Source organism: Xiphophorus couchianus, chromosome 13 (assembly GCF_001444195.1).
Source record: "Xiphophorus couchianus chromosome 13, X_couchianus-1.0, whole genome shotgun sequence".
Classification (NCBI taxonomy): domain Eukaryota; kingdom Metazoa; phylum Chordata; class Actinopteri; order Cyprinodontiformes; family Poeciliidae; genus Xiphophorus; species Xiphophorus couchianus.
The window spans coordinates 19,699,551-19,723,731 of NC_040240.1; the positions used below are offsets into that span (position 1 = coordinate 19,699,551).

General features: G+C 36.9%; 1 protein-coding gene across 2 annotated transcripts in view; it reads right to left on the minus strand.

Moving 5' to 3' along the window:
* Positions 1 to 24,181, minus strand: part of LOC114155755 (regulating synaptic membrane exocytosis protein 2-like) — a 47,458-nt gene that overhangs the window by 1,272 nt on the left and 22,005 nt on the right. The window contains exons 17-34 of one of the 2 annotated variants that reach the window (XM_028035816.1): positions 23,564 to 23,735; positions 22,502 to 22,661; positions 22,283 to 22,306; positions 20,923 to 20,991; positions 19,926 to 20,058; positions 19,313 to 19,420; positions 17,941 to 17,991; positions 17,779 to 17,844; positions 16,470 to 16,529; positions 14,284 to 14,393; positions 8,188 to 8,210; positions 8,016 to 8,113; positions 6,792 to 6,941; positions 5,275 to 5,459; positions 4,163 to 4,298; positions 2,978 to 3,090; positions 2,054 to 2,155; positions 760 to 899 (exon numbers count right to left, since the gene is read on the minus strand). In XM_028035816.1, coding sequence (XP_027891617.1) covers positions 760 to 899; positions 2,054 to 2,155; positions 2,978 to 3,090; positions 4,163 to 4,298; positions 5,275 to 5,459; positions 6,792 to 6,941; positions 8,016 to 8,113; positions 8,188 to 8,210; positions 14,284 to 14,393; positions 16,470 to 16,529; positions 17,779 to 17,844; positions 17,941 to 17,991; positions 19,313 to 19,420; positions 19,926 to 20,058; positions 20,923 to 20,991; positions 22,283 to 22,306; positions 22,502 to 22,661; positions 23,564 to 23,735 — 1,900 coding nt within the window. Of the gene's footprint in view, positions 1 to 759; positions 900 to 2,053; positions 2,156 to 2,977; positions 3,091 to 4,162; positions 4,299 to 5,274; positions 5,460 to 6,791; positions 6,942 to 8,015; positions 8,114 to 8,187; positions 8,211 to 14,283; positions 14,394 to 15,385; positions 15,554 to 16,469; positions 16,530 to 17,778; positions 17,845 to 17,940; positions 17,992 to 19,312; positions 19,421 to 19,925; positions 20,059 to 20,922; positions 20,992 to 22,282; positions 22,307 to 22,501; positions 22,662 to 23,563; positions 23,736 to 24,181 lie in introns of both variants that reach the window. The other variant, XM_028035817.1, reaches the window with a different exon arrangement.

A 24,181-nucleotide genomic window follows, 5' to 3' on the forward strand; every position in this document is an offset into this window, starting at 1 on the left:
CCAGACAATAATTAGCTGTTGAAAAGCGGTATTTTAGCGTACCTAACGGATGTGGCGTTAGCTTGATGCTACTGATGGCTAAATGTCCTCAGAATGATGTGTTGACCGTTTTATTACTGTATTGCAGTTTAGCCCTCAAGAGTAAAATACTGACCAATTATGGGTAGAAAAATGAGACTTTCAGCTGCTTCCTTTCACAGGTATTGTTATATATCTCCTAAATATAAACTACTCTTCATACAAAGATATTATAAACTGCTGGTCGACACCAAAGTGTCAGAGGAAGAATGCAGGTCAGAATTGGAATAGATATTTAAAACAAACTAGTACAGTCCAATGTGGTGAATTACAGGTAGTCTTCTTCGTACAGAGCTTTTAAAGGTCCATGTAGAGTTCTCGTCTTTTAGGTCTCAAACATTTCTCCTAACCTCTTTTTCCTAATAACTTTCAATTTGTCTTTCTTTATTTATGTCACATTTCTTAACATCAGATGACCTAAGAAAGTGCACATAATATTTGTAAGCACAATAAAATGTGACCTTTGACCTGCTTTTCTATTTTTTTAAGCAACATAAAGTAGTAAAAAAAACATTAATAGATTGTTTTTCATCAATAATCCTCATATTAGATCAATATAATCCATCACAGAGCTGTATGGTTTATTTTTCTGCATGTCTGAGTTAAAAATAACATATTTTACAGTATTTTTGGTTCTGAAGGGGAGATCTGTGTGTAACTTTTGTATTCCCTGATTTTTACCTGCAGCACTTTTCCTTCAGGATTTTCTTCAAACTGGAGCTGTTGCTGATAAAGCGGGTCCAGAGTTTTTCTTGCCAGACGCGTTCGTCTCTTCAGCACACATTTCCCGTTATCCATTAAATACACTTTCACATAAGGAGCTGCAACACAAGCAAACAGAATCATGAATCAGTCGGTAAAAACACACAAAAAGTTCATCTGTAGAAAGAATAGCTGCATTTCTGTCCTTTATTAGAAACATAATTTATAACATATACATGATATTTCTTCTCAGTTTTGGTTGTAGATCATTTTAAAAGACTGAAAACTGAATGTGGATAATTTATAGAGTCTTATATATATTAGCTAATAAAGGGTAACAACATGTTGACGTGTGTCTGTACATTCTGTCCTGTTTTAACGTTCTCTGGATAAATGCTCCGTCCCACCACCAGGGGGCGCCGCAGGCTCTCCTTTAATATTAGCATCACTCCAGTCAGTCTTTTATAGCTCAATATTATCCAGTTATCATAGAAAAAGCAATAAACCAAATCCCTTTTATTATTTACAGTTTTCTTAAAGTTTCAAACAATCTATGAATTTTTCAGCATGGATGGAGAGAACCTCGTCTGTTATATGTGGATTTTATTTAATAAGACCATCAAAAAGTAGAGCATACACTGCAAAAACACATTTTACCAAACATTTCGTCTAGTTTCAAGTGCAAATATCTAACTACACTTGAAGTAAGACAAAACTAAATTAAAAGTAACTTTTCAGAAAGAATTAGGAGCTTGTTTTAAGTCAATATATATTTTTAATAGTGATTTAAAAAAAAACAATTCTAGTTCAATTGGCAGATTATTTCACTTAAAAGACAAATTTTTCCCAAATTATAAATGAAAACAATTTGCTAGTGAAACAAGCACTACAGGCAATATAAATAAATTATTTACTTAAAATAAGCTCCTAATAAGTTATTGGCTTAGAAATTACTTATAAGCTATTACACTTGAAATAAAACAAAATAAGATATTTTCACTAGAATCTAAACAAAAATAATACTTGGTATGATTTTATTTTATAGTGTGAGCTAGCTAGCTGGACTGAGAGCAAAAATGACTCTTTAAAATGATAAAAGTCACAAACCCTTGGACTAGGCCATTCTAACTTCTGAATATGTTTAGACCTAAACCATCCCACTGTAATTCTGTCTGCATCTCTCATGTTGTTGTCTCAGTTCCAGCCTAGTTTATCAACCGCACTGGTTTAATTTTTTTAAATCTTCAACATTATAAAATGTTTGTTTTGTCACCTGGAGTGTTCTTGTTGCCCTGTTTACCCACAAGCCCCCGGGCTCGGATCACCTCCACGTCCAGCCGCTCCTTCCTGTAGACCATCCCGATCTGGATGTCCCCTGATCAACACACAGCCGCCAGCTGGCATCAAGTCTCTTTAAATGAGCTTTTAGATATAAACAGACACTTCCTGCAGATATTTTTATCCTTACATAGCCTCCTCTATGGAGGGCAGGAAGTGACAAAATTAAATAAATTATCATACCATAAAATATATACATCCTATTAATTAAATGTATCATAAAATAATTAAAAACATCCTTAAATAAATTACATTTACTTCTAAATAATTAAATACACCAATAAAACTATATTACAAAATATGCAATTCAATAATTAAATATCCCATAAATATTTTTAAATACTGAATTGAAATAATAAAATATAATTTTAAAGAAAACGTTTATTTAAACATATTACATTTTTTCACTGGGAAATTTACATGTATATATTTCATGGTATATTTATTTATTATTTATTTAATTTTGTCACTGCTGACCCTCCATACTCATCAACTAAGACAGATAGATCTTCACAGAAACTAGAAAGAACGTGAAAACAGAATAAATACTGCAACATGCAAACAAATATTTATTCTATATTTTTAGACATAGAGAATAAATGAAGAAACATTCTCAGGACTAAATGTTAAACAACTAAGATTTTTTATAAAATTATTTTAAATAAAATTATTTTAATCAATGTGTAACTTTAAATCTGCCCTTTGCAAAATAAAAAATAAGTAATTGAAAAAAAAGTAAAACTTTTTATGGTTAAAAGTGGAAATTCTAAAATATCTAAGTATAGATATGAATGACTGCATGAGGATGATGTATGATTGAATAAATAAATAATGTTTAAATATTGATAACAATTGATACCCATGGGGGGCGTGGCCAGCGTCTGGCGTCCAGCCAATTGTCCGGGACCTAATCCCTCCAGGAAGCCGGTGAACTGCTTATCTGATGCCAATTTCACTCCTGGAAATATCAGACTGACGACAAGAAACAAACAAACAAACAGGCAGACATATTAATATTATTAGGCATTAGCAGCTTTCCCATTACAAATGTGTGAAAAACTTATTTGATGTTCTGCTAGTAACCTGTAGCGTCATGCAATTAAAATGCAAAATACAAAAATGTTTATATTTTGGCTGAAAAATCCCCTCATTGCAGTGCAAAACTTTATTAAGAAATATGAGATATTTTTTTCAATTGATGTGTTTCAATTAAACTGATTTATTTACGTAATTTAAATTTTATGGCCAACGGAAAATACAGAAAATGCAAACCTGTCCAACAAGAGAAATATTCAGTGTTGGGTAGTAACTGGTTACATTTACATGAGTAACTTTTTTTCTGATTACTTTTAAGAGTATTTCTACTATGCTGTATTTTTTCTTTCACATGAGTAATTTTATTGTGAAGTATTTCTGCTCTTACTTGAGTCAAATTTCTGGTTTTTGTAAACACTGAATGAAATACAAACATGTGGTAACCAAACATTCACCAGACTCCCTCCTGCAGTTTTTGTTAAAGTTTCTGAAGTTTTTTATTGAAAGAAACTGATTGGGAAACATTTTTCTTTTGCCTGATTTTATTATTCTTTTGTTTCTTATATGAATTATTGTCATTTTTGTGCTTAAATTACCAAAACATTTCACTTTACATTTTGGTCCGCCTGATGATATAATTTTTAAATATTAAATGATTGATCATTTGATCAGTTAATCAGTAGACGTTTTACCAAAATACTTTTTACTTTTACTTGAGTAAAAATATGTTGAAGTAGTGCTACTCTTACTTGAGTATAATTTTGGGTACTTTACCACCTCCGGATATATTTACCTGATCCATTCTTTCCAGTACATGGCACATAAAAATGTTTATTACCAACCACCATATAAAGAAGACGAAGCCCAACCAGCTTTGTGACACTCAGTGGAAATTAGGTATAAAAGACGCTAAAATGGAGGATGGTAGTGTGATTCTTTTTCAAAAGAGAAAGTGACCAGAACGAAACAGAAGGAAAGAGAAACAAGTGTTGAACTGAAAAGTGCGTACGCTCCGGGTTTTGGATCCTCGGCGTCCGGATCTCGACTCGGCTGTCGGGTGAATCGAGATTTAAACTCGATGGCCAAACCGGTTTCTACGCTCCTCTGGACAGGAAGTCTTATCACTTTCTTCTTCTTCTCCTCCTCTGTAGGGGACAAACAAAAGAGATTTAACACAAATATGAATGAGTGTTTTAGGGTGTAGAGCTCCTGCAGGAGCTGATGGAAGCACTAAAAAACTTGTTCTGGACTGCATGAAATGAATTAACATAAAGCATCTGGAATGTATGGCAGCGTATTATGGCCACTGTATATAGGAAGGGGAAAAAATGGGGAAATTTCTGCCAAAAAACTGAACGTAATCTTAACAATTGGCCACTGCAAAAATGGTAAATTTTACCAAATATTTTTGATCTAGTATTTAGTGCAAATCTCTTAGTACACTTGAAATATGACAAAATTAACCTACAAGTAACTTTCAGCTAGACACAGGAGCTTGTTCTGAGTCAATAACTCCTTAACCTTGATGAAGAAGTACTAGTTTCATTGGCAGATTCTTTCACTTTTAACATGGGAAAAATATTCTAAATGGAATAATCTGCCAGTGGAACTAGAACTGGTTGCTAGGTAACGGGCTGGGCTTGGGCAGGGTTGCCAGGTAACGGTTTTAGTGCCCCTTGCCAGTTAGAACTTTTTCCATCAATTATTTACTTTAAACAAACCTCTATAACTTGCTGAAAAGTTACTTATGTCAGCTTTGTCCTAATCCAAGTTTACTCTTGCTCATAGTAAAGGGTAAAAGAAATCACAATATTTTTTATGTCTTTCAAATGGAAATAGAAGTTGGCTTGAAGTCTAAGATTAAAAATTAGTGGTATTATATTATTTGAAGAAGAAATGAGTTACAACAAAATTTAATTCCTTTTGGGGTCAATAAAGTATTTTTTAATCAAATTGAATTGTTATATCAGGTAAAAGAGAATATATTACATAAATAATCAGGTATTACAATTTTGAAATGACAAAATTAAAAAGGTTCTTAAATGTTCCTTGTGGAACTCCTGTTTCTGTTAAGATCTGACTTCCTGTTTGTCTGTGAGCTTTGATCGAACTGGGACCGACCCTCTGGATTGAGCTGGGACGCGCTCTGACTCTTCTTTCCCAGTCCCACCATTCCCATCATCCTCGCTCCGAAGCTGGAGCGTCGCTTCTTGTCGTCGTCGTCGTCGTCGTTTCTCCCTAACGAGCAAATCTCTCCGCCGACGCTGGAGGACTTGGTGAGAGGAGCACCGGAGGTAGATGCAGCTCTGAAGTAAAATAAATATATTTCTCTCAGTCAAAACAAAAAAGGTTAAATAAACTAACGGTATTAAGAGGGATAAAATAAAAACACCAGAAGCTGGGTGACATGAACACTGCTGAGGGCAACATTCACTGCAAAAACACAAAATCTTACCAAGTATATTTGTCCAGTTTCTATTGCAAATATCTTAGTACACTTGAATTAAGACAAATCTATCTTACAGGGAGCTTTTTTAGCAAGATATAGGAGCTTATCTTAAGTCAATAATCACTCATGACATTGATATTTACTGCTTTATTTTGAGCCATATAAAAGAAAAACTGCATGTTATACCTTTAGTAGCTAAAAAAGGAACAAACAAATGAGAGGAAATATATATTTATCCACTTATACACAAATATATACAGAAATAAACACACAGTAAGAACAAGACATTGTGTCATCCAATTCATGTTTTTTACAATAATACTATTTAGACATAAACAAGAATGTATTTAGCTTAAAAAGAAGCGGAAAAATAGATGAACATATTTACTAAAACTCCCTATTCATATATATGAATTGTGTGGTTGCTACTGTACTTTCAAATTTGTGTACACATGTTTTTTATTATCTATTGTCTTGCTGATACCACTGATGTCAGAATAATGAAAACAATAACAACGATGTACATAGTAGTAGAAATAATCTGTTATTTCAGTTAATATTATTGATGATTTTTCATCAATATTAAGAACTTATTGACTTGAAACAAACTCCTATTGTGCTAAAAAAGAAAAAAAAGGTACTTGTAAGTTAGTTTGTTTTATTTCAAGTGTGTTAAGATATTTGCTCTAGAAATTGGACCAAAATTACTTGGTAAGATTTTGACTTTTTGCAAAGTGTGACCATTTCACAAAGGTACGTCACTGCGTCTCCTACTGGTTCAGCTGGATTGGACTAAATGAGTCTGCACACAGGTTAGACTGCAAAAACAAAAAATCTTACCAAGTATTTTTCTAGTTTCTAGTGCAAATATCGGAGTACACTTGAAATAATACAAAACTAACCTACAAGTAACTTTTCAGCAAAATCTAGGAGTTTTTTTTAAGTAAATGGTTGATTTTAAAAGGTAACAGTTTCTCTTATAACAGGACATTTTCCCATATTATAAGTGAAGTAATTTGCATGTAGAACTAGAACTTTTTCAGCAATATTAAGTAATTTTTTACTTAAACTGACTTTTAAGTTAATTTTGTCTTAATTCAAATGTAGTAAAAATTTGCACTAGAAACTAGAAAAGAAGTATTTGGTAAGATTTTGTGTTTTTGAAGCATAAACTGCACATCCTTCTTACTTTTCAGACTGCGCCTCCCCCTCCAGTCCTTCCTCCATTGATTCGCTCTTATGGAGCTGAGACTCGCCCTCTGCTGCTCCCTCTACTTCCTGCGCCCCCTCTGATCCGCCACCCAAGTCCCCTGATTGGTCCTCCACAGACTCCGCCTTACTGTTTCGGCCAATCAGAGGACGAGATGGCAGCATGCAAATGGAGAAACATGCAAAAAGATGGCAGACGAAAAGACTCACATGCAAACATCGTCCAAAAAAAAAAACAGCATGCAAAAAATAAATAAAGTGAAACTTAACATACATAAAGCAGGCAGTAGAAAATGAAAAGACGACAGATCTGAGACGGAAGTTAAATGTTCTATCGATTAGGGCTGCAACTAATGATTATTTTTTTAATTGATTACTCTGATTGTTAATCAGTTAATCCGGTTTTGAAAAAAATTGGTACATTCTGCAATTTTTTCATTTAACCAACCATTTAAGCTTTTTTATATAAAATATTAGAAATACATAAGGAAATGCAAATAAACAAATAATTTTGTAAATGACAACAAAAACCTTTTATTGTTGAAAGTGTAACAACATAGCATTCCTTTCCTTGGTCAATTGTAGCTAAATCAATCAATCTATCTATCTATCTATCTATCTATCTATCTATCTATCTATCTATCTATCAACTGCTCACAGTCTTGTTCTGTCAGCAATTGGCCTTTTTTGAGTCTGCATACTTCAGTTAACGATTAGACAATTATTTCAAAATTGATTAATTACAACTAATCCAACTAATTGTTTCAGTCCTATATTAACTTAATGTATGAGATAGTAAAGCAACTTGCAACTTGTCCACATTTTGTCATGTTCCAACATAATCACACCCTTTAATGTATTTTCTGAGGATTTTAGTGACAGATTTAATCAGAATTAGCTTTATTGGCTAAATTTGTAAATCTTAAATTTTAGATTCATCTGAGCAACACTGCTGGTGACAAACTGCAGACAAGATTTTTTTCTTGCAGTTCTTGCTCACAGATCAAGATTTGAAGGTTGCATTTAATTTAAAAGCAAAAGAGGCTAACTGTAAATTCGCATCAACATGTTCATATTTAATTTGTTAAAGAATGTGAGATCCATAACCTAATAAAGTGCATTGATTTTTTGTGTTGTAAGATGGCAAAAAGAGGCAAATTTCATAAATATGTTAATACCGTGAGGCTGGTTTCTGGCTTCTCACCTGATCTTGAGGGCGGTTCTGGTTTCAGACGCGTTGGACATGGCAGACACGTCGCTGACGTCGCTGTCTGACGATTTAAAGGACAGGCTGTCCCTCATCTGAGGACAGAAGATGAGCAAACAGGTGAGTAAGGCCATGACATGGTTTGGATTGCTGTGGGTTAGCATTTTACCTTAGTGGGGTCCTTCATCACACCTGCAGAGACACAAGAGGAGGATCAGTTTAAAATAAAAAATTTGAAATGTGGCACAAAATGTCATCATGGGACCTTATTGTGAAGCAGCGAAGTTTAATTTAAAACAGTGACGTCCAGGTTTGTCTCTATGGACAGGGACGTTACCATGAAGCTGTTTTTGAATTCAGAATATGCTCTTATGCAGTGGTGGAAACACTTCCTCTTGTGCGCTAATAGCGCAACTAATTTTTAGCTGGACTAATTTTTAGCTTTGAAAACTATTAGCACATTTAGCTTCCCCTAATCTCCTCTTTTGTGCTTTTTTAAACTTTTACTTGAATGAACCTCCATGTTGAAGTTTTAGTTATTGACTGTTAAGATTTTGTTAAGTAGTTAGACAATTAAATTCATGCTACTATTTTGAAGCGAGCGAAGATGTAGCATTTTTATTTTCTCTCATGTTTATTCTGTACTCAGAATGCATTGCTGTTCCACAGTAAAATGTTTAAAATGCGCTGAGGGCCTGTGTGCTTTCTGACCAAAGCCTCTCCGTGGTCAATAAAGCAAATTCAGCAACAGAGTTAGCAAAACTCAACAACTATAAAACTGAAATCATGAGTGAAAGGTCTGTTCAAAAGAAGCGTAATCATGTTGATAGGTGTTCAATAACCAATTTAAAGCTGCATGGTTGCATATGTTGTGTCATTGACACATGGTGGAGTGTCAACATGGTTGACATTAGCGCTTTAGCATTAGATTCAACTAAATACCATGTTGATATGTAGCACATTAGCGCTAACAGATTTAATGTTTATGATTAGTGCTTAGGGTTAGCGCAGCTAACTTTTTAGCTAGTGGTGTCCATTACTGGCCTTTTGTTTCTACCAAAGAAAACAGGACTAAATTATTAGGGGTCAAACATTTTCTAAAACGAAGTGAAAAGGATGACTACTTTCAGTTTTTCATTCTATCTTTTAAACCAGAGATGAAAACCAAGCTTGAGTCAAGCACTAGAAAACTCTAAAGCAGCTCAAATCTAAACTACAAAGAAGAAAGAAGCAGCGTCTCTTTACCTTCTCCACTCGCTGGCAACATGTCTCCTTCAAACAACAACAATCAAACAAATTGATCAGGACAAATCGTGTATGAAATGAGAGAGCTGGGCATTATCAGTTTCACCGGTTACTATAAATATATTTACGGCGTATTGGCGTACCTCAGAGCTCAGCTCTTCGTCCCATTTTATTGTCATAAAAAAATGTTTTGTGTTGTGTTTAGCTACAAGCCACTAACACAACAAAAAAGAAACAATAATTTAAAAAGGGAATATTCACAATGTTTTTATGACAATAATGGTATCAAGCAAATTATGGCTGACGGGTCTTTACCTGAAAGGTTACTAACAATTAAAGGGATACCAACTAAAGCAAACCATACCCTCTCCAGACTGCAGTGACTACAATCTAAACACTAGAGGGTGCTGCCGTACCATTGGGTGTTTTCCTCTGTTGGTCCTCCCATGTGACCTCTGCATCATGCAGAAAGAGACAGGTGATTGGTCAAACCCACAGTGGCAGTGACATCATTCAGGTGACCCCCTCTTCATTGTCAACAAGAACCCAAAGCTTCAGTTTACGAGCTCAAGAATCACCTGAACTCATCATCAAACCACCCTGAGTGGACTTGCCTTTTCTGGTGCCGCCAGGTGTAGCTGAGCGTCTCTCTGGGTCTGATACATGCAGACATGATGTGATGATGTAACAAACATGAACACATGAATAAATGAAGCATTAGATGAATGAATAGTATTGAATGTGAGGAATGTGGAACATTCTAGCACTAAACTCCTGAATTGACCGTTTGCATGTGACATCACGCTTTTCAGAAAATAGGCGCTCTGCCATGATGGATGTCAAAACGACCTATCTGCATGATAAGGCCTGTAAATTTAATCAAAAACAGGCAGTTGGTCCCTAAATATCGCTTGCATTTAGTTGATTTCACTGTAAAAATGACCGTAAAGTGCTGCAGACAAGAAGCTAACCAAATTTGTAATTTTGTTGCACGTCTTTTGATGAGGAAAGAAGACAATAATTCATAGCAGCCGTCAATGGTAAGGACTGGCAGTCCTCTGTGTATTCGAGGATTTGCAGTAAACACTTTTACTGATGATTACTAATCTTCATACATAAAATTAGTAAGATGCAATCAAATATTGTATCATGGAGAAGGTACACGTCTATCAATCTAAAACTGAATGTTTACAGTCCCATGAACATTCAGCAAACGTTGTCTATCATTTACTAAACGTCAAAATGAAACACCATTAAAGGTCTGGAGGCTGTTGTCTATAGACGGTAACTAAGGTTTGCAGACTCTTTCTTAGTAAGCCTGGAGAGAATGCCGCACCATCATGTAGCCAACCATGTTTGAGAAAAACTGGCAAGCATCTCAGGGTTTCCCCTAGAAAACCTGCTAGGTTAAGTGGTAGAGGCGGTAGGACAATCTGTGTTTTTGTGTAGAAGTTACAAAAATTCGGAGGAGCACAAGCAGACACCACAATTTAAAATAACAGCATGTGAAGCTAACGTGCAGGTTCAGGTACGGCGCTACTGGTTCACACCCAACTCAATGCATCAACTATAAACCCTAGCTTAATCCATCTTAATGCTCACAGATACTGGTGTAGAAAACAACCTATTTAAAACAAACTATGCTTAGCCTGATGAGGGGCAAATAAAGCCTGGGGGCCCACCAGGCTTATAATACACTGGGGGAAACCCTGCAACTAGACTTTTGTACGCTTTCATACGCTCCGGTGTAAGGAGAAAAGTTGTTTATGACATTGGTTTAAACCATGTGGCTGGAATTCAGGCAAATATAAGGGAAAACCTATGGGTCGGTTTCTAAGCTAGCTATGTCCAGTTTTTGTAAATACCGCCAACTAGTCTATGAGCCCCAAACAGACGTGCTACTTCCACAGACAAATCAGGTTGAATTGAGCAAATAAAAGTAAGGCTATATTGGCAAAAACAATCGCAGTCGCTTCTTTCAATACTCCAAACCTTTGTCATGGCGCCTCAACGCAATTAGGTGATATAGATGCAAAGGGTCAATATCAGGCTACCAGCCCACACAAATACACACCTGGAGTCTGAGGGGGTGGGGCTGGTGAGGGTGCTGGTGAAGGGGCTGGGGATGGAGTTGGGTGTAAAGTGGATTCAGGAGGTGGTTGTGGTTGTACGACAGGAGGAGGGGGCTGAACAGGAGCAGGAGGTGGCGCCGGAGTAGGTGCAGGTGTTGGGACGGAAACGGGGGCAACTATAGGTGTTGGTGTGACTGTGGGTGCAGGTTGAGGCGCAGGTTGAGGTACAGGTGTGGGTGGAGGACCAGGGGTGGGTGCAGGCACAGAAGCAGGTGCAGGTGGGGGAACGGGTGCAGATGTAGGAACAGGTGCGCATACAGGTGGAGGAACGGGTGCATATGTAGGCACAGGTGCGCGTACAGGTGGAGGAACGGGTGCATATGTGGGCACAGGTGCGCGTACAGGTGGAGGAACGGGTGCATATGTGGGCACAGGTGCGCGTACAGGTGGAGGAACGGGTGCATATGTGGGCACAGGTGCGCGTACAGGTGGAGGAACGGGTGAAGATGTAGGAACAGGTGCGCGTACAGGTGGAGGAACGGGTGCATATGTAGGCACAGGTGCGCGTACAGGTGGAGGGACAGGTGGAGGATGAATAGGAGTGGATGGAGGTGGATGAGCTGGTGGCCCCTGAATTCGTATCATTGGAGGAGGTTGATGATTGACTAGAGGAGCGGCATGTTTCTGTATGGGGGGCGGGAATTCATGAGGGGACGTGGGTGGGGCTGGGGCTGTTGGTGCTCCTGCAGTTGGTGTGGCCAAAACTGATGAACAGCAGTTCAGTTTAAAGAAAGAGGAAACAAGAAGATGAACAGAAACAATGAGAGGATTAATGACAGCATGATCAACTTCAGAGGCTAACCAGTCACATGACCAATCACATGACCAATCACATCACTACTGTAGTTAAAACACAGAGAGGAGGCATCAAGTTCAGCAGGTAGCAGAAGAAGAAAATGACTCCAGATTCTTTCCACTGAATTCACACAACTTTGAGAATCAACTTCATTGATTAAAAGTGATCTATTATGCTTCTTTGAACAGGTTAGGACAGATCTGAGGCCTGTACAAAACATGTCCTTTGCTGTTTTTGCCCAAAATCATTCTTAGATAATGAGATTTTAGTCTGGTCAGTTGGGCCTATTTTGAGCTCAGGGAAAATGGCTGCAAACAGATGTGCGATTACACAACTGTACATCTTTGAAAAGCAGACGTGGAGCCTCCTGCACAACCAACAAGAATGCAGTAAGACAACAGCAGTCATGTACAGCCTATACAGTCTTACAAACAGCTGACCAAACGTCCTGGAGCTCTGCTTGGGTTGCTAGGTAACGGGCAGAACTCCGCTGAGGTTGCTAGGTAACGGCACAGTGCCCGTGGAATGAAACCTAATAACCTGGAGGTTTTTGAAATGGCTAATTTTCCAAGCACCAAAAACCTTGAACTTATTGCCAAGAAATGGCTGGGTGCTTTTTGTTGTTACTCTTGAGCAGTTTTTAGAAGCAGTTGAGACCCAAATGGAAGTCCAAAAACATGCAACATCAGAATTTTGCATAATATGTCACCTTTGTGAAGTTTTGGTTGCTAGTTACCAGCCAATAGATCCACCAGCTGAACCCTCAGACATTCAGTGCAGGTAAACCCCTGACACACCTGCATTACAACGCAGCTAGGACTTTCCCACAAAGCCCTGATCAACCCACAGTGACGTCCACGAGTGTTTTCACACACACACATCTTAATCTGTTCCATCTAATCATCACTTTTATCCTCCATTTATCAGCAACTACAGCTACGACACAACGTTCTTCTTAAAGACCCAACACATGCAGAGAATGTCTCTATTTCTAACGAACGACACTCAGGTGGTGAAGTCACTACCTGTCTGAACATAGTCAAAAGGTTCTCCATCTGAAAGAAACAACTCAGCGTTAGACGGCTAAACTCTACTCAGCAGGATCAGCTGCACAGAAAATATTAATTTTATAAAAGGTGAATCAATATGTTGTCGGACTTTTTAATTTTTATTTATAGTTTGATGATTGCTGATGTTTAATAAGTTGTAAAACTTTGAAAGTACGTTTTATAGTGCTTTTATTGTCCATGTCATTCATGTCAATGAGATTTTAAAATTAATTTACAGATCAAATGGCAAAATAAAGTAAAAGAGGTGGAAACAAGTACATGAAGCATTTCTATATGTATTCAGTTAACACCAGAAATAAGGAGAAATCGGTTAAAACGACTCATTTAGAAGCAGTAAAGAAAACAACAAATGTACTTTATCTTCATCGCACCAAAAGATTTATTTAACCTCAAACTCTGTCATTTACTTTTTGCTGTCGACTGTAACATGTTGAGGGTTAAAGCTTTTGATTAATAATCAGTTTCTAAAAAGATTTTCTAAACCTTTATTTTTCAGTTTTTAAGAAAACGTAGATTCTGATTTCTCTTTTAGGACTTTGCCTAAATTATAGTATTTTATGAGGGTTTAAATATTTATTTTGTGTCTTGGTTTGTCTCTTGCTTTTTACAGCACTTTGGGAAAACTTGTTTTAAAATGTGATTTATAAATAAATTTGACATGAACTAAAAAAAAACTCCCTAAAAATTAGAACCAATCAGAAATGTCTCTGTTTTTGTTAGAGGGGATAAACTTTGATTTCCCCAGAAATTAAATAAAAAGCTGAAACCGTTTTAAAAAAGCAAAATAAAGCATGTAACGTAATTTGAGTTTGTATATATTACATTGTATTGGACTCATTGAATGTGATTATACTTCTCTGGATATAAATTTGTTTTGATTATGTGTCTCAAGATGGGTGAACTGATGCTGCATAAATTAACTAAATAAAAATTAAATGAAGTAGATAAATATCTTGAATGCAGATAATATTGATTATTATTAGCCGATGGCAATAAGATCAGCTGTTCTCCAGTAAACATACTTCGGTCCAGAGGTCCTTTTGGCGGGACAACAGGAAGCTGGCGTCCGCGGCGAGGGCAGACCGCCGTTCCGGTGGGACTCGTCATGTTGGATCCGACGCGAGCGTTAGCCCTGTTTTAAAAAAAATAAAGTGAATAAATAAATAAATAAATAAGGCAATGGAGTATCCAAAAAATAAACTACAAACAGAAATAAGGAAGAAAAGTCAAATGTCAAAGTTTGATTAGGAACCATGCATTCGCTTATTAAATTAAACACAACATCAATAACTAAAATTAGGGCTGCAACTAATGATTACTTTAGTAATCAATTATTCTGGTGATTAATCAATTAACTGGGTTTAATAATTGGCACAATTGTTAAGATTTTTCATTTAACCGCTTAAACTTTATTTATGCAATATTGGAAATATTTTTTAAATAAGAAAATAAACATATGAGTGCAGTAATATAGCATTCCTTTCATGGGTTTGAATAGAGTAAAGTTAAAACTAGGCCACTTGAGGAGTTTTGAGTGGAACATATGTACAGACAAAAGTGTCTTTATTATATACTGTATATTTACAGTAGCTCGCACAGTTTTGGCTTTTTTTTCAGCAGATTGTCTTTTTTGAGTCTGTATTCCAGTTAATGGCTAATTGATTACTAAATTAGCTGACAATTATTTAATAATCGATTAATCGTGATTAATTGTTCCAGCCCTAATTAAAACAAACCAATCCTTCAAATAAATGTATATTTTAATGTATGTACAGTTTTTTTTGTCCAGTTTTTAATTTGAGGACAGTTACTCTGTGTGTTTGTGTGTGTTAGAGGATTCGACAGCAGGTTGCAGGAAAGCCAAGCAGGCAGACGATAAATTAAATGTTTTCTCTCTGGGTTGCACACATGCATGGTTGCAACATAACAGTCAAACCAAAACAACAAATCAAATAAACAAAAGGCAACGAACAACAAGTCAGGCTGCCAAACATGCAACAAAAACAAAGAGGGTTAAAATGGCTGATTAGTAAATAAATAAAGAGTTGGACTTCATGCTCCAAACGACACTTGGCAAGCACCGTAGAGACTGAGCCGCCTCCTGATTGGTCAGCAGCGGGTCACCTGATCAGTGCAGGTGAAGGGGGGGCAGAGCGACCAGACCTAAGGTAGGAGGAGTCAGCGCGGTCAGTCGAGTGAGACCGCGCGTAGACGGGTCGGTCGGCCATCGCTCGCTGGTCGGCTGAGCGAGAGCGGCTGTAGTAATCCCTCCGGTCCATCCCCCTGCTGTACCTGCGCATTACCATGACAACTGTCAACTACTGTCACCATGACAACCGCTGCACCTGGGGGATGGGTTAGTCACACGGAGTGGACATTGTTCTGGTCACCTGTGGATCTCAAAAGTAAAAAAGGCACGGTTTGTAAGAGAGGAAATATATTTGGCACGATGTTTCCCAGGAAGTTTCAACAAAAACCAGAACAGGTGAGAACAAAAAAATAAAAGCTTTTAACTAAAACAAAAGGACATAAAAGTCAGAATTCCAGAGAAGAAGAGCTCAGACTTCCCCGAAGGAAAATAAGAAGTCAAAGACGACAACAATTCAGTCGGCATTTTCAATCTGTTCTCTGGGTTCGTTCACTTTTCCCACAGTAAAATTCAAGAACTTCTCAAGCATTTTCAAGGTACGTTTCCAAGCTTTTCCAGCAGATAAGCTTGGAGATAAAAACAAAACAAATGAACTAAAGAATACAGTTTCAATTCACGATTCTATGATATCATCTATTAATGTTATTAATATATTGTGACAATATTTTAAACTAAAATGTAATAAAAGTTTATGTTTTGAAATGTCCCTTTATACATGTTACTGCCCTGAAAATGTTATTATGAAAAATGTTCTATCATTTAGCAAAAATAAATAATTTTGGTGATTCTAACGGACCTAAAACAAGAAAGGTTTAATCCTTTAACTATAGCTTGTGATAAAAAATGCTTAACTGTCTTTTTATTATCTTAAAATTTCTGGTTTCAACTATGAATTTAGGCTTTTAATCAAATCGTTAGATTGCATTTTATTTTGAAATTACGCAGTTTGAATCTGAAGCACTTTGAAGGATTTTATTCAGAAAAGAAGCACTTTCCAAACCTCTTTTACTACAGCTACAGCTAACTGGGTGTCCTCCAGTCTGTAACTGGTCTGTTTACCTCAGCAGCTCCTCGTCATAAGCTTCTGGCTCATAGGGAAAGTCTGGGATGAAGTCCTGACTGCAGAACAGAACAACGTCAAACACTGAAAACCTTTCACTATTTCTACACTATGGCTGCATCTCAATTAATCGTTTCAGTAATTCAATTCAAAAACTGACACTCTTGCATTATTTTGAGTTATTACACACAGAGTGATATATTGCTACTATTGTGGCAATATTTGACTCACATCTAATAAAAACCCAAAGTTAATTTTCTCTCAACAAACAGCAACAAACAAGAACCATAAGATACAGATTATACAACATATGGCAAGATTATTTAATAATGTTATTATTTAATAATGTTTAAAAACAAAACTGTAATTTTTCATATTTTCTACACTATTTGTTCAAGGAGAGCATAAACATAGCAGAAAATATGACTAAATGTAGTTATTGGGTGTAGTTTAGTGGTATAAATCTTAAGTGGCATCTTGAAGAATCCTGTTTCAAATGAGAATATTTTTATAAAACAATAATGTTTATTGTTATCATAATAACAGAAAATAGTGCGATAAAATTCTAGCTTTATTTTGCTCACTGATTGCAGCTACGGTTCACACCTTGTGAATCTTCCCCAAACTCATGAAATGACTTTGCTTTATTCCAAGTTAGGATCATCCTTGTTACTTGCCCACCTCTTATTAACTAACATTTTTCCTTCCACTAAACGTTCGTTTAATATTTTTAGATACAGTGTTCCATGAACAAACAAACTTCTCAAGCAGTGGCATTTAGTGGTTGAAGCACTTGAAATAAATCTAATGTAATGTAATTAATCTACTGGGCCACACTTTAGAAAGCACTTACTGGGGCGGTAGCCCAGGACTCCAATTTTTGCGGGAAGCTCAAAGATTTTCTTCTTCTTTATTTTTTTAATGAATACATATTTTGCAAAAATTCCATGTTATATAAAACTTATATGGCCAAATTAGTTGAGGTGCATCAATATTTGGGGATTTTTATGATCATAAACAATATTCCTGTATTTGAAAATTATGAAGCTATAGTCAGTTTCTTCAGGAAGAATATGGAGTTATGATTAGTACCTACCATTAAGGCGACTACCTATTAATGTACTTTAATTTTCTTTAGTAAAATACATTTTCTTTAATGGACAGGGCACCAAGCTGGCTACAGCCCCGGGCCCCACATCCTGGTAAGTCCAGCCCTGTGAATCTATGCAACATATGAGTTTCTTCTTTTGAATTAAATTACTGAATCTACAGAGACGCACCTGTAAATTAACAACTAGCAGAGCTTACCTGTAATCCTCACAACTCCCATTCATTATATGGTTTGTCCAGGTTTGTTGTGCACCGTTAAAGTATCTTACATGCAGAGAAGCATATCAATAGTTACATGTTTACTCTTTAAAATGTAGCAACTGTTTCTGCTGGTACTACAACTAGCTACTGCAGCTGTACCTGTCGTAGGAATCGAGAGAGTTGGCGACAGACATTCTCCTCAGGTGTCGCCTGAATACAGAGGAGGAGGAACTGAATCCAGATGTTCAGCACAAACTAAACACCAAAATGTCCACAACTTCTACTACTAAAGTACCAAAAACAGCAAAGACAGAAGGAAGGTGGTGCTACAACATTAAGGGAGGCTAATGCTAAGTCAGAGATGTTAAGTGTGAAACTATAGAACTAAAATCAGAACCGACTCAAGGTACCAACAGTGAGACGAAGTTATTCTCAACTAAAACCTGAACATAAATCAGCTCTAACATTAGGACTAAAGTGCATTACATCCAGTTCAGACCCGTTTCTGCTTTTCATAGTCCAACACATCAGCACATCATACTGGATCGGACAGCGCCTGTTACCCGCTAATGCTAGTGGGCGCCATCATTGTGCAGTGAGTCATAATAATGATGCAAAATCTGTTAGAAAAATGTTCGTAGCACCTTTATTTCTTATCAGATTTCTATAAAATATGTCTTCAGTTGAAGATTAGAAAGTTGATCTGTGTTATCTTTTGATATAAATCTATAAATAATTTGGTTTCTAACAGTTCTGTCAAAATGCAAGAGAGGACTGAGCTAATTTCTCTTTAATGTTGGTCAATAATTACATTTTACATCTTTACTGGTGCCAAAGTTTGTTCAAATTTAACAAAGTATGGCTCCTAAACTTTATAAAATGTCAACCTATTTGATGATTGTTATGAATATTGCAACAATCTACAAAGGAAGCAATTACTCCAGTTTTTGTCGTTTATTGAACTTTTATAAATCACAGCAGCTGCAGTGATTTACACAGCAAGGGAAAATAACGCTGAAAAACAGGGGAAGAGCAACTCGAAACCATTCGTATTCTGCTTTGTTCTTTTCTTGCGCTCTGAGTCGACTTTACTCTAAAGTTTCTAAACCCAAATACCCGTTGCCATGGTAACCAACCGACAACAGCTCTGCTAGCCAGCAGAGCGGCGATCACGTTCAAGTGTATCAAATTAAAACATTGTCCTGACCACTGAAATTTATACCTTTGTTATCTAGTTATTGCTGTGTTGTCAAATAACAGAAAAAAAATGGCGTACTTTTTTCATGTTATTTGCATTATTGTGTCATTTCTCCGACCACAGATCTTCCTGACTCAAAGCACAGAAATGGCGCGCGCTAATTGACGTGATGTCCAGTATTACATCAATGATCCAACTGCAGCTCTTCGATAACTTCAGTACTGATTTATTAATTAAAGTTTTCCCATTCTAAATGTTTAATTAAGCCGGAACCGGACTTCATGCATTCTCTAGCTCCAGTCCACGTGTACTGGTGCTGTTTCCCTCGGTTACCTGTCCAGGCTGCTGTACTGACAGGCGTCAGAATATGCTCGACTCAGTTTGGAGCCGCGCAGCAGCCGCACCGCGTCCTCCCGGTACAACGGATTCAGAGGGTTGCCGCTGGCAACCAGAGGTCAGAAGTCAGAGAGGTAAAGAGCCACAGAAGAAGAGGAAAAGTTTGGGTAAAAATAAAAGGCAATCTTCAAAGAACAAAAAATATTGTGCCTCGAAAAGCAGCAAGTAATTTCAACTCATAAAAAGAAATCTCACCTCGTTGCTCTTTAATCTACTAATCTAAAACTAGAATCATCTAATAATATATATATATATTAGTACTTGGTATTATTATTTATTTTATTATTTTTATTGAAGCCCTGCAATGACATTTCACTCAATATGTACATTTTAAATGTCCAACTGAATGACAGTATAGTCTGTCTATGTGTATTTAAAGTCCAAATAAATAGTAGCTGTAAAACACATTAAAACAAGATGGCCGCCTTGGGGACTCTGACGTCACTCTGAATTATGAAAACCCAAGGAAAATCCAGATTTTCACAAAATCAAATCTCCAAAAGCTAAAATGAATTTATCTGCCATGCGATGCGATCTGCTCAGTATTTACCTTTGTGGAGGCGGTTGGCTTGGCGACCGTGAGCTGCGCACCATCTCAGATCGGGAGCAGTGATTGGACGATATCACCTGTTCTGGCACTGAGAGGGTGGAGCTGTGGAAGTCCCGCCCATTCTGCCTGTAATCTGCATTGAAACAAATAAACGTGGCTTATTCATCTACATTTATGTGATCTAAAGATAAAACGTTTAGTCAAACCACAACTTTGTAATGATGTAAAGCACTTTGAAATGTCTTGCTGCTGAAATGTGCTATACAAATAAAATTTGATTGATTGATTGATTGATTGTGAGAAAAACTTTAAGTTTCTAACTTAACAGATAGAAAATCAGGTCCATAAAATAACCAGGAGTTAAAGTAACTTTCTGAGTCTCAGAAGTTTAAATTTTTTATTGTCAACTTGGTCAGAACACTCCGGTAAATGAGATTATACATTTAAACAGGAAATCTTACATGCCATCACACTTTAACAATAACTCTAATTATTACGGATTTCTGCTCATGATCACGGCTCTATTTCCATAAAATATGTACATACATTACTACTTGTATAATGTGTTATCATACATTAATAGATAACACTTCTATTTTATTTTGTAGACATGTATATTTTATTTTGTGTATTTGTTTTAATTTATATTGAGAATATTGTCTCTTATTTGTCCATGTCATGGCGCTGCTGCCCAATAATTACCCAATTCTGGGATAAATAAAGTACATCTTATGTTATCTTGAAGTAGCAATAATAAAAAGAGAGTTTGAACATTTTGTTTTTAGAAAAAAGTAAATTCAACACTAGAAGAAATTAGATTTTTATCAATCCCACTGGTAAAAAGAAAATCTCATTTTTACCAAAGAAATTCAGATTTTTACCAGTGGAGACATTGTGTTCCAGTTAATGTTTTTTTGTAGAAATTCAAAATGTTTTGTACACCTTTTTTTTTTTTTTTTAAAGATGAGTAAATTGTATTGTGGGATGCTGTGGTTACCTGAAATGACGCCAATGCCGTCTTCACAGTCGTAATCTGAAAACTCGCTATCGCTGATCCTCTGAGATCCTGCAAACACACAGAGGCAGGGAGAAACGAGAAGGAGGATCTTTAGAAGATCACATGTCATCTTCAGCTGGAAGCACAACAGATAGAAAACCGTCAAACTCAGGAGCAGAATAAAAATAGAAAATAAATATGCAACTCTGAGGCAAAAACCTTTGGTTGTGCAAAGTGTCTTTTTAGTAACAAGAAATGTTAAAAACCATTGTCTCTTTCCTCTCACTTGAGAATAATGCTCTCCTTTGTATTGATAGTCACCTAAAATCACAATAAGATACATAGAAATTTGTGGGGTAATGTGACAGGATGTGAAAATGTTAATGGGGAGTGAATACAAGGAACCTGTTAATGCCAATTATGAGTCAAAAGCATCATAACAATCCTTCATCCACAAACAAAAAGCAAACAAACTTCTATCAGTGTCTTCAGTCAGAGGCTTTTGTAACACTGACGGCTACAGCATCTACACTAATTCTTTATGGAAAATTACAGTTACGCGTAATATCCAAATAAGCTGCTGCAGTTTACACTCGCACGTGAAAACGGCTGCAAACAGATTATACACAAATATACACAATTATACAACCGTACGTGTTTGAAAAACCAAAGTGGAGCCTCCTGCACAACCAGCAAGAATCAAGGAAGTGGTTTCTGGATGGTAAGTCAACAACAAAACACTTGTCTCTTCCAGCAGCCATTGTACAGCGGTAAAAACAGTGGACAAAATGTGCTGGAGTTCCTTTGGGTTGCTAGGTAACAGGATGGGGCTCGTCAGGTTGTTACCTAGCAACAAAAACGTTAACATCGGAAATTTATTGAAACAGCTTCTTTTTTAAACACAAAAAACATTAAGTTATTGCCTTTTCCTTTTTTTTTCTCCAAAAAGTTTTTCCGGCGCTAGTGGCTCGTATTTTTGCGACAGTAGGCAGACAGGAAGGTAGGAGAGGGGGAAGACATGCGTCAAAGGTCATCGGGACCGGGAGTTGAACCCGCGACGTCCGCGTCGAGGACTAAGGCCTCCAAAAGTGGGGCGTGCTAACCCCCTGCGCCACCACAGCACGCCTCACATTTAATTTTTTTAAATGCTTGGGCTGTTTTCAGAATCAGTAGGAACTAAAAGGGAAATATAAAAATGTGCAAAATGTGAATTTTGCATAAAAGGTCCCCTTTAACATGGACAGATTTACAAATTGCCCATCCTGGTTGTTTCTGATTTTATGGCTGCAGAAACAAAAATTGCAACACAAATTCAGAGGACTCCATACAGACACACGGGCACACACACAGGTGTTATTACCTGAGTTAAAGTAAGGACCTTTATCTGGTAACGCATCATAAGAAGTGAAACAACAAACAAACAAAAAATAGATGTTAAAAAAACGACATGATGGAATAAAGACACAAAATAAAGATCTATATTTCTAAAAATGATAAAAAGTGTATCAATAAGCTGCGATAACATAAGAAAAAGAATGTGACTGAGTGAGAGTTGGTGTGTTTCTGGTGTGACCCTCACTCTGAAGCCTCCTGCTGCTCTGGGACGGCTCCGTCTGCAGTCCCCTCCTCTGCAGGTAGGGGGAGGCGTTGGGCAGGGGCACCGAGGAAACGTCATGAAGCTGTAGCTTGTACCAGTGAGGCTGATCATCCAGCAGCGCCGACTCCAGCTCTATCAGGACCTGACGACAAACGAAACACGGGGAAACGTCAGGACGCCCTTAAATCCAAAGTTCCTAAAACCTTCAGTCTGAGGATCCCTTAACCTGTTTAACAAACACTTATGGACCATCTAGCTTCAAATTACCCCTAATTAACACAACATGTTAATATATACAACCTAAAATGAAAATGTTAGTCTCTTAACGCACGTATTGTTTTCTTTGTTCTTCCATGCTGCTTGACAAATGTGAAAAGCCATGAACACGTCTACTCAGGGTGTTTTTAATTATTTACAGATTCTTAGTTTGGATTTCCAATGTCAAGAATGGAAATCAAAAACAGGTTGTTCTTTACTACCAAGTGTTGTGTGCATTAATAACATTTACAGCTTGTAATTTAGAAGCACAATTAAAAGAAAAACAGACTTGAGTTGCTTTGCCAGAAACAAAAAATAAATATAAAATCATCCACCCATTTCTATCAACTGCATTTATCTATTGTATTTAATTAATTACATTTAATAGTCGTTAGTAGTGAGCAGAGCATAATACGCTAGCAAAGTCGTAAAAAACAAAGAACAGTTCTCACCAACAGACTCGTTCACGGCGGAGCCGTTCAAAAGAATCGAATAAATTGTTAACGAACGACAAATCAAAACTCTCAGCAGGTTTGACTTAGTTTCCTCCGATCACATAAATAGTTCTGGAGTTGTTTTATTGTGAGTGGCCCGATTTTAACCCATCCATCCATCATTATTTTTAAGCACAATCCTTTGCTTAAAAGTGTCGCACTTTGAGCTAACCTAACGTCACGGGAAATAAACGGTCGTTTACATGCAATACCTTGAGGACCACTAGGGGGCTCCCGCGGACCAGCCACAAATGATAAAGACTGCTTTAGTCTCTGCTCCAGGTGTGCTCACCTCTCCCAGGAACTGGCTCTCCTCCTCTCGGACTCTGGCCTGGTCCCAGACGGTGAGCTCCAGCATCCGTTCCCTGAACTCGCGCCGATGAACCGGGGAATACATGAAGGTCTGGTTCCAGCGAGGCTCCAGGGACTTCTTCACCGTCTTCGTCCTGCGTTTGCTCTTATCACTGGGAAGAAAGCAGATGAGGCACAAGGATTTACATCAAGTGTAGAGCGCGAACCGAGGTTATAATAGCTTTGGGGTTTTTTCATTATAGTCCAGTTTTATTCTGTTGTGACTTTTTTTCTAATTCAATTAGTTTTGATTAGTTTTTAGAGTGTTTGCTAGTTTGCATTAATTATTATTAGAGTTTGGTACATTTCCTTGAGTAACGTTTTGGAAAAATGTACTTTTAGGAGTATGTTTACTATGCTGTACTTTCTACTTCTACTTGAGTAAAATTTCTGGATTTTCTACCCACTGATAAAAAAAAGAAACATGTTTTAATCAAAAATTCACCAGAAACAGACACACATGGGCGTTTTTTGTTAAAGTTTCATAAATGTTATAATAAAAGAAACTGATTTGGAAAAAAACATTTTTGCCTGATTTTGTTAGTTTATAATTTGTTAT